Source organism: Leucopleurus acutus (assembly GCF_964270905.1).
Source record: "Leucopleurus acutus genome assembly, chromosome: 13".
NCBI classification, from domain to species: domain Eukaryota; kingdom Metazoa; phylum Chordata; class Mammalia; order Artiodactyla; family Delphinidae; genus Leucopleurus; species Leucopleurus acutus.
The window spans coordinates 85,009,007-85,021,512 of record NC_139155.1 but is presented as its reverse complement, the minus strand read 5'-3'; the positions used below and the strand labels follow the sequence as shown (position 1 = coordinate 85,021,512).

Genomic DNA, 12,506 nt, shown 5'->3' with positions numbered 1-12,506 from the left:
GGACACACGCCGCCAGGGTGGCCGTTCGTCGGTTGACGGATGCTCTCCTTTCCTGGCTGAGGGTGTAACTGGATTCAGGGGGTCAGCCTCACCTGGCGCTCACGCATGCCCCAGACTCACGCCCACCCGCCGTCTCTCTCGCAGACCCCCCTCCTCGACGACCCAGTCTTCATCCACCCCAGCTCCGTGCTCTTCAGGGAGCTCCCTGAGTTTGTGGTCTACCAGGAAATTGTGGAGACCACCAAGATGTACATGAAAGGTAGCGCAGCTGGCCAGCCCCTCGCCTGACCCGCGTGGCTCTGGTGAGCCGTGTCGCTGGGCCCTTGAGGGGATAACCCACGAGCCTTCGCCGAGCCCCCACCCCTTCTTTCCCGGGCCCCCAGGCGTCTCGACGGTGGAGGTGCAGTGGATCCCGGTGCTGCTGCCGTCTTACTGCCAGTTTGACAAGCCCCTTGAGGAGCCGCCCCCCGCCTACTGCCCCGAGAAGGGGCGGGTGCTGTGTCACCGGGCCAGCGTGTTCTGTGAGTCGGCGTGACTTCCCGGCGGCCTTGGGCTCCACTGGACACGTGGTCCCGCCTCCCGCGTGCCCTGGGCGGTGTGTGTGTCCTGCGCCGTGTCATCCCAGGCTACGGGCCCCCTTGGCAGGCGGGGAGGGGACTGGCAGGGGAGGATGGCGTGGGGCTCCATCGTGGCCCCTGCTCACCAGCTCACGCGCCCCAGGTCGCGTCGGCTGGCCGCTCCCCGCGGTCCAGGTGGATTTTCCGGAAGGCCTCGACTGCTACAAGCACTTTGCCCAGGTTCTGCTGGAGGGGCAGGTAGGCGACACAGCTCCCTCGGCCCCTTCCTTGGCACCTCGGGTGGGACGTGAGCCCCAGATCTCTCACCCCATCCTGTGGTCTCTCCCCAGGTCTTCCACAAGCTGGCCTCATACAAGGGCTGTTTGCTGTCCAGCCCCAGCACGATGCTGAAGACGTGGGCCAGGTACAGTCTCTCCCGGGGGCGTCGGCTCGGCAGGTGGTGGTGGAGGGAGCTGAGACTAGTGTCCTGGGGCCGCCGTAACAGATCCCCACCCACTGAGGGCCTTAGGACGACAGGAGTCTCTTCTCTCGTGGCACTCCCGGGGACTCGGGGTGAGGCTGTGGGTCCAGGAGCCCCTGCCGGCCAAGTTCTCCAGCCAGCACTTGGTTCTGAGCATCCGCTCTGTGCCAAGCACATCCTCGTGTTAGGGTCGAGCCATGACCCTGTCCCGTGGCATGTCCCAGGGCAGGGAGGTTGTCCCCAAACAGAACTAGTACAAGTGGCAGGGGTGGCACAGCTACGACGGGTCAAAGCAGGGTGTGGAGGTGAGGCGGCGGGCGGGCGGGCGGGCGGGCTCAGTCGGGAAAGGCTGACAGGGCTGCGAGCCGGGCGGGAGTCTGGAGGAAGGTTCCAGATGGACAGGCACCGTGTGTGGGAGCAGCCTGGGCGGCCGGGTCAGAGGCAAGTGGTGGGAGGCGATGGAGTCTGGATCCTTCCATCCGGCCAGCACCCCCAGCCTGCTGGAGGGAAGGGGACTTCCTGCAGTTCCTGGGCAGGCCTGGCAGTGGTACCAGTGTGTGGGCCTCGTGACGCCCCACGTCCTGCCTCCCCACCCGCAGGCTGCAGCCCAGGACAGAGAGCCTCCTGAGAGCCCTCGTTGCTGAGAAAGCCGACTGCCGAGACGCCTTGCTGGCTGCTTGGAGGAAGAACCCCAAATGTGAGTCTGACCAGGAAGGGTGCCCCGTGGCGAGGGCATCGCGGGGGGGACAGGGTGGGGCCACCGAGGGAGCCCAGGCTTAGCGGGAGGGTGTGCCCTGCGGCAGGCGGGTGGGCACAGAGCCGCTCTGACCGTCCTCCCTCCCACCCCTGCAGACCTGCTGGCCGAGTACTGTGAGTGGATCCCGCAGGCCGTGCACGCCAACGTCGAGAAAGCCTGGCCGCCCACTGCTGACTGCTGACCCAGTGCCAGCCTGCAGGGCCAAGGACTGGCCTGCGGACCCAGGCGGCTGGCAGTGGCCGGTGTCCGCCATGGGCACCCTGACCCCAGACTGTGCCCAGCAGGCAGGTGGAGCCCCTGGACACCCGTGGTCGTCTTGGCTCGGTTCTGGGCACAGCTCGCTGCCGCCCTGGGCAGTCCCGCGCGGGGTGGCTTTTGTAACTCTTCATTACAGGGTGGGTCATGGTTTCATCTCCCATGCTGGTCCTGCTTTAAACGTGCTCTGTGGACGACATTAGTCCCTTGTAGAGCAGCAGGCGATCACGGGCCCTGTTCCCTGCGGGTGTGGTGCACCCTGCCCACAGCCAGCGAGGTCTGCCAGGGCTCCCGCCGGCTCCTGTGGAGTGGGCGTCCCCTCCCCGGAGTCAGCTCCCCGCTGGCTACGTTGCTGTAATAAACCTTGACTGTGACAACAGGTGTATACCGCGTCTACTGAGTCCTTTGGGCCAACCCCTGAACATGGGGGTGGCCCGGGGACAGCCTGCACGTGCGCGTACACACACGTACGTGGAGACTAGTTTGGACGGATGCTCATGAGCGTGTTAGTGGTCATCCTGTGGCACGGTGAGCCTGTAGACGTTGATCATTTTTCTCATTTTTACTTAGGTATTTTTCCTGAATCCGTTTGTGTTAGTATCAACACATAAATTCGGGAATTTCCTGGTGGTCCACTGCAGGGGGCACGGGTTCGATCCCTGGTTGGGGAACTAAGTTCCTGCAAGCCGCGCAGCACAGCCAGAAAAGTAAAAAATAAACACAAATTCTGTAATATAAACACACACGTAAGACAAAACAACAGAGAGACGTGTTTAATATTCCAAAACTATTCACTTTCTCCACAGCCTAGCTACTAACCCTACTGTTCCCCCAAACTAGGCGGTCTCCCCTACCCCACTCCCCCCGCGTTTAAGCCATCTGCAAGGTCTTGTTAGTCCACGTCCGGGATGTGTCCAGAAGACCCTCGTGTTCCCCACTTCCCCTGCTGTGCGCTTCCAGCGAGCCTCCAGCAGCTCCCGCTTGGGCCACGGCAGTGGCTTCCTGGCGGGTCTCATGTCCACTCTTCCCGCCTATGGTGGACTCCACATGGCAGCCAGAGGGAGCTGTCTTAAAACCTAAGTAAATCACGTCATTCCCCTGCAACAGGCCTTCCAGTGTCTTGAAAGATTCAACCCTCTCCTTCCCTCATTCATTAAACCTGCACAGGGCTTTTTTCTGTCCCCTCAATGCAGATTCCTCCCCCTACCCCCCTTCAACCTCCAGGCCTTTGCACCTGCCATTTCCCCTTTCTGCAGACAGGCCCCCCTGACACTTTATCTGCGGCAGCCTCCACGTCCTCCCCCTTTAGTCTCCATCTCATCACAATTACTATATTCATAAAGCTCATTGCTACTTGCTTATTGCTAGTTACCTAGACTGGAATACTGAGGACAGGAGGGCTGAGAAACCTTGCCCGGGGTATCCAGGGATACAAGGGTACTTGACGCTACCTGAGCACACAGTAGGCGCTCGATGTCTCCACATTTCTTGGCACTAGGTGCTCAGGAGTTACGGAATGAATGGACAGTTGCAAAACCCTCCTTAGAAATCCAGTGTTTCCTAACTGCTTGATGACGTGAGTCACTAGGAGTTTGTTTAAAAACGCAGCCCACTGCAGACCTGAATCCGAATCTCCAGGGGAGAGGACACGGGCATCTGTGATTGAGACCAAGGGCGTTTCACTAGCGCCGCCCTCTCCAACGGAGCTCCCTTCTTAAGCCAGCTGATGCGGGGGCTTTGGGTCCCCTTCCCTGCTTTGCCTTCTGGTCGTGTGGCTGTGATCCAGACGGGGAAAAAATTAATTAATTCTAGGCGAAAAACATGGAGATGCCGGGGATTGAACCCGGGGCCTCATACATGCAAAGCATGCGCTCTACCACTGAGCTACATCCCCAGACCCGTAGAACTGTCTGCTGGAAGTGAGGATATAGGAAGTAGCGACTTCGCTCCTCCACGTCTCTTCCGTTCTGGTGGCTCAGCGCCTTCAGAGACGCAAGTAAGTCTTTCCCGTCCCAGGAAGCCCACCAACCAGGAGCGCGCGGCACTGCGCCCGTGGAGACCAGTGTTCGGAGTAGATGGGTGTAGCAGCCGAAGAATGGTGTTTCTTTATGGGTTTGGCGGGAGAACACATGTCGCGGCTCATCCTCGTTAGTATAGTGGTGAGTATCCCCGCCTGTCACGCGGGAGACCGGGGTTCGATTCCCCGACGGGGAGGCTGCGTGATCGTTTTAACTCACTCCAACACACACACAAGATATTTGGGGCATCTTCTCCAAAGTGATATGACTATGATAGACAGATATGCGTGGAAGCGTGTAAATTTGGTTTTCGGAATATGTCCATTTCCTCAAGAAGAGAGTGGAGGATACTGTATACTCAGCCACGAGCACTATAGGCTCCCTTCTGTGTAAGAATAAATATACATAGTGAGTATATTCGTATTTATGACCGGATCACAGCAACAACTAGAGCGAACTAGCTCCCATCATGCACCAGGCAGTATTCGTAAGCGCTTTACAGATGTGCACTCACAATAAGCCTAGGAGGGGCTATTTTATCACATCAGACAGATGAAATGCAGGCACAGAGCGTGGATCCAGTAACTTGTCCGAGGTCACAGGAATCAGTCTGGTCTAGACCCTGGTTACTTCCGGGGAGAAGGACTGGGATAAGGTGGGAGTGACTCTGCCTTTCCGTTCGGTAGTTTTCTGGACTGTTTGAATTTTATTTTATTTTTTTTCGCTCTCCTTCCCTTCCTTCCTTCATTTCTTCCTTACTCGATTTTTATCACATTGGTACACTTAGTTTTTCAAGAACTACTACGCTTTTGTGAAAAGCAGCAGTAGGGTCCCCTGCTGTATCCCCTTGCTCCTGAAGGAATTTAGGACATCCCGTTTTGGTGTACTGTTTATTTTGAGCTGTCAGCACCTCACTGGTCTCCTTGCTGCCACTTGAGCCCCTCCTGTCCATTCTCCACACAGCAATCAAGGGAGACTTTAAGAGGTAAATCATATCACTCACTCCCCGGCAGCTTTCCAACACAAGAGAAAGTACAAACCCTTCACCGTGGCTTTCAAGGCCAGCACGATCTGGTCTCTGCCCACCTCTTTGTCCTCGCCTCCTATCTTCTGTCCCCTCACCCTCTTCACCTCTTCCACGCTGACTTTCTTTCCATTCATATAACTAGCCGGACTCTGTTTCAGCCTCAGGGCCTTTGCATCAGCTGTTGCCTCTGTTCCAGAGGCTCTTCCCCCGGTGGGCTCTTCATTCTCCAAGTCTTCTCAGCACTCTCTCCTTCTCTTACTGCCCCATCCCAGGTGTTCCATCCCATCACTACCATTTATTTTGCTTCTTAGCATTCCTATTATGACGAACTATTTTGTTACTGTATTTGTGACTGGGTTACAGGGTCATTAGGTGCTTAGCAAACGCTTATTAAATGACTTCACATCATGAAGGACGTCCACGCTTGTTCATCCTGTCCCAGACAACACTCCCCAGCCACCCATCTCCCAAAGGGCAGGGAAGCAGAGAGAGCCAGCCTGGAGGCCGACCTGTTGAATTCCTCATGCCTTGAAGCTGAGCAGTTGCCACAGGTGGGGTGGCCATGCTTGGAGGCCGGATCTCAGTCACTGCCCCAAGGAAAGCCCATACGGCCTCCCACATGCCCTGGCGTGGTCAGCATCCCTGCCATGCCTGGGGCTGCTTGGTGAGCTGCACCCAAGGGGAGACCTTGTTCAGCTGCGCAGAGAAGGGAGCCTGAGAAAGCGGAGCTCTGAGCCAGGTAAGATTCGTTCTTTCCTTAATTCAGCAAATATTTTTAAGCACCTATTAGGTGCCAGGCACTGTTGTCGGCCTTAAGCGATACAGCAGTGACAGAGGCTGATGAGTTCCCTGCCCGTCGTGGGTCTGTCATTCTAGCAGGGGGGGACAGATAATGGACAAGGAAAACAATACCTAAGCTAACAGTAAACAATAAAGGGCTGGGGTCGCGTAGGGAGGCGTGATCAGGGAAGGCTTCTCGGAGGCGGTGGCTTTGAAGGACGAGAAGGGGCGGGCACGGGGCGAGCCTGGCAGGCGTGCGTTCCCGCCGAACCTGGTTCCTCAGCAGCGGATCCCCAGCTCGAGGACCCAGGGCCATTAGACGACGAGGAGGCCAGAAGCGGAGGTTAGCGGCAACAGTAGCCGAAATAGCTCAGTTGGGAGAGCGTTAGACTGAAGATCTAAAGGTCCCTGGTTCGATCCCGGGTTTCGGCAACCTAGTTTTTCTTCCCATGTGTCGGGGGAAAACAAAAAAGACAAAATGATTCTTTCAAATGAATAAAGGGGTTTCATTTTCTTTGTTTAAAACATCTCCGAGCAGTATCGAAGGGAAGCCAGAGGGTATGGGAACCTCTTTACAACTCCCCAACTGGAAAAATCCGACAAGACCAAGAGTTCCTTAACTCCGTTTCTTTCACTTCATAGGCATTTAACCTCTGTTAGATGTCTGTTAGTTAATTTTTGCTGTTTATTAACTTTTGCTCTCTGAACCCTCACGGCTAAATCATGGACCAGGGAGGAAAAGTATTCTTTAAGATGGAATTAAATAAAGTGGGATTTTTCCTTCTTTTGTTTTGTAGGAAAAGATGAAATATTTAACCTTTTGGAACATGTGACTATTTAGGGAACGCTGAATGTACCTTTAAGGGGAGAGCCGAAAGGCGGCCTACAGAGCTCGTCCTCGTTAGTATAGTGGTGAGTATCCCCGCCTGTCACGCGGGAGACCGGGGTTCGATTCCCCGACGGGGAGGCGCAACCTCTTTTCGAGCTGTAGTACATTTTCTCATTTCTCTTCCGAACAAATAACTTTCATAAAAATTCCTTATTCTTTGAAAGAATCAACCTGGCAGGCAAGCGAGATTTGCACCGGCGGTTGTCTCTCATCCGCTTGGTCGTAGTCACGGACGAGCGTCCTCCCGTCACATGGTTACAAGAAAGAAAAAAGACAAAGTTCTCACGTTGAAGTGGAATTTTCCACTTTCCGCATGCCACAGCGCCGCTGTCAAATGTTTGATTTATATAATGATCTCCCAGAATAAAACTGTCAACTCCTAAGGCCAGGAAATGCTCATTCGGCTGCAAATTTTTTTTTTGTTTTTTTTTTGCAGCAAATATTTCGTCTTCTTATGTCTTGCGCTGGCCCAGAGGTTGGCCCTCAGAAAATGTCTATGGATTTGAGACAGGAGGTAGGGTGAGTCTAAACTGGACGGTTTTTTGGTCTTACTTCAGTTGCAGACTCAGCTTCCTGAACATGCCTATATCACCCTTCCCAGGCTCCTAGCCTTCATTCATTTATTTGTCTGTTCATTTATTTTTTTTCACATTAATTCCATACATATTTACTGAGTACTTATTATGCGCCAGGCACTGTTCAAGGCTCAGGGGATAGAGCAGGAAACAAAACAGGCAAGGCTCTGCCCTACTGAGCTTAGGACCAAGGCATGGACACAGACAATCAGCAAATTGTATAAAAACAGGTTCTGAGAGTGATAAATGCTATGGAGAAAAAACAAATCGAAGTGATGCGATAGCGAATGCATGGGATTCACAGGTCCCTTCTTTTTTTTTTTTTTTTTTTACTTTTTTTTAAATTAAAAAAAAATCTTGGCCACACCGTGCAGCATGCAGGATCTTATTTCCCCGACCAGGGATCAAACCCTCAGCCCCTGCAGTAGAAGGGCAGAGTCTTAACCACTGGACCGCCAGGGACGGCCCCATAGGTCCCTTTAGAGAGGTGGCCAGGAAGGCCTTCCTGAGGACCCCGCCAATGAAAAGAAGCCAACCATGAGGAGATCTGGGGAACAGCTTTCCAGACAGCGGGAATGGCAAGTGCAAAGGCCCTGGGGTGCAGAGCAGCCTGGTCGCCTGAGGAACAGCTAGGAGGCAGGTGTGGCTAGAGTGCCCATAGAGAGGAGCAGGAGCGTAAGGGAGGGACGTTATGGGGGGTCAACAGAGGGCAGATCACCGAGGGCATTAAAGGCCAGAGTTAGGAGCATGGATTTGATTCTAAGTTTTACACAGAAAGCAAACATAATCGGGTTTGTTTGGAGCAATCAGGGGCACCTGCTGAACTGACTACAAGCCCTCAGCTCGCTCCCGAACCACGTCCAAAATACCACCACTTATGTTGCCGTCCTTCTTCCGTTCTGTGGCTAAGGTCACTTGCTCTCATGTCTGCCCTCTGGAGCTAGAACGATAAGGAGAGAGGATGGCTTTCAACGGAGGCCCATTCCGCAGCTCACCCCATCACCCTCCTGCTCCTTTCCTGTTTCACCCAAACAGTATCAGCAAAGCGTCAGTTCACACACGGGGTGAATATGAGAAGTAGCAGGTCTTCGCTGGAGTTCATATAATAACAGCATTTTTAATAATGGGAACTGGCATTTCAGAGCACGGGCCTCGTACCAGGCACTGTTCTACACCTTCTCTTCATTCAGTGGTCACAACCACCCTGTGAGGAAGTTACTATTCAAATCTCCATTTCACAGATGAGGCCCAGAGAGGTGAGGTAATGAAATCACAGCTGCTGGGTCCAGTGTCCCGGGCACCAGCTCCTTTGGGACTTGACTATGAGGGGTTTCAGGTACTGGCAGGCTGTAAGGGAGATGATTAAAGACTGAGGTGGCAGTGTATTTTGGGGTGCGTTCTCCACATCATAGTAAAGTGACTCTATTTCTTGCCAGGAAATCTCAAGTGCTGGTGGAAAGAGGCGTAGCCTCAGTTTTCGGTGTCTCCTTGTCTCTCACCGAACCAGTGAGTGGCACCTTGATGACTTGAGGGACACTCCATAGCATTGTGACTTCTCTCCCCTTGGGGAGCACTCTGGAAAAGAGGTGCTAATTGACAGCTAAGGAATGGCTCTTTTCAGTGAGCTGTCTCACGGAGATTCCTTCCTTCCTCAGCGTTTTAGTGGGGGTGGATCTGTTTTTTTTTTTAGTTTGCTGTTTTTTTTTGAATATACCTTGTTTTAATTGAAGTGTTGCGTTAGTTTCAAGTGTATATATGTATATATTCTTTTTCAGATTCTTTTCCACTGAGGGTTCATGTTGACATTCAGAGCTCTTTTTTTTTTGTCTGAGTTAGGTCTTCCTTGTGGTGCGCGGGCTTCTCATTGCGGTGGCTTCTCTTGTGGCGGAGCATGGGCTCCAGGTGCGCAGGCTTCAGTAGTTGCGGCTCGCGGGCTCAGTAGTTGTGGCTCACAGGCTCAGTAGTTGTGGCTCATGGGGCTCAGTAGTTGTGGCTCGTGGGCTCAGTAGTTGTGGCTCACGGGCTCTAGAGCGTAGGCTCAGTAGTTGTGGCGTATGGGCTTAGTTGCTCTGCAGCATGTGGGAATCTTCCCAGACCAGGGCTCGAACCCGTGTTCCCTGCATCGGCAGCTGGATTCTCAACCACTGAGCCACCAGGGAAGTCCCAATAGTCAGAGTTCTTGTTGGAGAAAAATAAAAAGAAAAATAAACGGTCTGCAAACCTCACAGTCACCAAAGGTTGGCATGGTTTTAAAGACCAGGAAACCGGAGATTTCTGGGTGGAGGTGCGATGCGGGCAATGTCCTTATTTATTGGAAAGAAACCCTTTTATTTTCTGTTCCTTCTCTTCTGTCTGTGAGGAGCAACATTCAAGAATAGGTCTGTCTCCCTTTGCTCCTTGGCTCCGGTATCAGCTGGAATTTCAGCTGCAGAGCTGTGAACGACGGGTCTAGTTGGGAAACGTAAAACGATTGATTTTGGTTTGCTTTAAACTTTAACACCCATTTAGGTATACAACATTTTAATTTAGGAAAAAAAAAAATCTAAAAAATAGACTATAGCAGAGAATTTCAGAAAGCAAAAAGAAAGAGGAGGGGGATGTAGCTCAGCGGTAGAGCGCATGCTTTGCATGTATGAGGCCCCGGGTTCGATCCCCGGCATCTCCACTGTACCGTCCCTGATTTTTTATTTATTTATTTATTTTCCCTCAAATTTCTGCCCCTGTTCGTCATACAGACACCATGGACATGATTATAACGGGTATTACTCCTCCGGTCACTACTTGGAAGTGGGATTTTCACAATAGGTGGGATCTGCCCTTCTTGAAGTCCCGAACACTCCAAATGTAATTTTATTAGAAGAGGCAAAGGGAAGCAGTTACAAGAAACATGTAAAGGCAAAACCTGACACGATGACTGAAACCACGGAAAAAGTGAGAATGATCATTTAGGGAAGGTACCCTACGCTTCCTGGCATTGTGACTGCAGTCAAAGGCCTGGAGGCCTGGCGACTCATTCCCGGCCATCAGACGGCAAGCGCGGGCGTCATTCAAAGGTCTGAGCGTCTGTGCGGGCCCTTGCCCTTCAGTTGTGCTCTCAATAACTCCCTCCGAAAATGAAGCCATTTTCGATAGGAGCCACCCAAAAGGAAACCAGCAGAGACGGCAGGCGGGACCGTGCTTCCCGCTTCCTCAGCGACAGGCCACGTATGAACGCACGAATGGCTGTGGCGCACATACTGTTTAAACCTATGTTTATACACTGTACTTTATCATTAAAAATAAAAGCTGTTTTATTAAAAGAAGGGGTCCTGTTGCACTCTGGGTTCGCTGATTCTTTGTCTGTGGAAATAATGAATTCCTCGTCCATCAAATCCTGTCTCTCATTTGATTTGACCTCATGTTTTAAATCATAAAAACATCTCATCTTAGAGCTGGAGGGATCTGACTCTGCACAGCCTTCGTTTTTTGAGATGAAACAAATTCATGAAATGACTCCCAGTTAGGGAGTGGAGTACTGGTGACAGCTTCTCTTTGTAATGAACTTCCATGAAGGTTATTTCTCCCTAAATGTCAACAAGGTTTTAAGAGAACAAAACGTTGAGGTTATCTCTAAAGTTATCAGGCCTCACGTGAAATGAATCATATGATTCTGTTTTACTTTGTATCTTATGCTTAAATATTTCTAATAGCACAATGACAAGGAAAACACCATAAGGAAAAAAGAACAAGGTGTGCTGAGAAATGGAGCTTTCTAGAAAAGATGTCATAAATCTTTGAAAAAAATGTTTTCCAATGATTAGATTTGATTTTACAATTAAAAAAATCAAAATCCATTATATGAGGTACCAAAGGTAGTCACATTCTTGCGACTTCCCGGCGGTCTAGTGGTTAAGCCTCCGCGTTCCCACTGCAGGGGGACCCAGGTTAGATCCTGGTCTAATATCTAAAATTTAAAAACTAGCCAAATTCATAGAAACAGAAAGAATGATGGTTGCCAAGGGCTGGGGATGAAGGGTTAGTGTTTAACGGGTACAGAGTTTCAGTCTTGCAAGATGAAAAGTGGAGATGGATGGCGGTGGTGGCTGCACAACAGGGTGAAAGTTGAAAGGTAGCAGAACATGCCCCTGACGTTATTTTGAGCTACCAGCACTTGAAAAACAGCAAATGCAAAGCAAGGCTTTCACTGAACTCCGCTTCTCCGCCCAAAGACAGATCCTTCCAAAGGAACTCCATGGTCCTAGATCCCCTCCCCGGGAGTTTCACCAACCAGGGAAGATTGGCTCTTGACACAGGAGAGACTAAAAGTTGACACCAAACTGTGTCACAAGCTATCATATCTCTATCCATTCTTCTATTCTCCCAGTAAAAATCATTTACTCTCCCTTAAGAGGACTTACCCTGTTAAGATGGTATTTAAGCCTAAATTCTAAAGTCACATCTTTGAGTGACACATTTTCCCTCCGGGGTATCTCCCATATATTCAAGACGTGTGCGTGTTAATAAATTATTGTGCTTTGTTTTGTTCCTCTTGTTAATCTGTCTTTCATTACAGGCATCTCAGCTAAGGACTCAGAAGGGTAAAAGGAAAATTATTTTTCCTCCCCTACAATATACTTAACACTACTGAACTGCACACTAAAAAATGGTTGAGATGATGTATTCTGTATGTATTTTGCCACAATTTAAAGACAACAAATTAAAACACAAAACAAAGGCCCAATGAGTTAACTAACTTCTTAACGTTCCTATACTAGGCCAAATTGGGGACTGGAACTTTCTGACTGGGGCGGGGGGATGAAATGGGTTATTTTGAAGCCGGAGCAGTTTGTTTTCTGCCGCACAATGCAAATACACAAACGTAAGCAGGAAAAGGAACAGAGCCTCTAGGGCTTCTTCTTCTTCTTTTTTTCCCCCTCTAAGGCGCAGATTCCCTTGACTTCCTTTTACGGTTATGTAACTGATGACAACACAAGGCAAACCTTTCCCATCCAGCTCTCCGATTTCACCCTTTCCCTTAGGAGGAAAATGTTTGCTGGTCGTTGTGCGAACATTCTCATGATGCTGAGTTAAGTCCCATACAAGGTTGTGTGACCTTCAGGGGAGCTGAATCCTTCGGGGGAAGGAGGAAAGGCAGGCGGACAAACAGGCACCAGTCCGACCCCTGCAG

At 51.2% G+C, this 12,506-nt stretch overlaps 1 protein-coding gene across 1 annotated transcript in view; it reads left to right on the top strand.

Moving 5' to 3' along the window:
- DHX37 (DEAH-box helicase 37) overlaps positions 1-2,419 on the top strand; it is a 30,438-nt gene extending 28,019 nt beyond the window's left edge. Inside the window, exons 22-27 of the mRNA XM_082853818.1 lie at positions 145-259; positions 384-521; positions 721-815; positions 908-981; positions 1,638-1,735; positions 1,891-2,419. Coding sequence (XP_082709944.1) covers positions 145-259; positions 384-521; positions 721-815; positions 908-981; positions 1,638-1,735; positions 1,891-1,976 — 606 coding nt within the window. The 3' untranslated portion in view covers positions 1,977-2,419. The remainder of the gene's footprint in view (positions 1-144; positions 260-383; positions 522-720; positions 816-907; positions 982-1,637; positions 1,736-1,890) is intronic.
- The last annotated feature ends 10,087 nt before the right edge of the window (positions 2,420-12,506 follow it).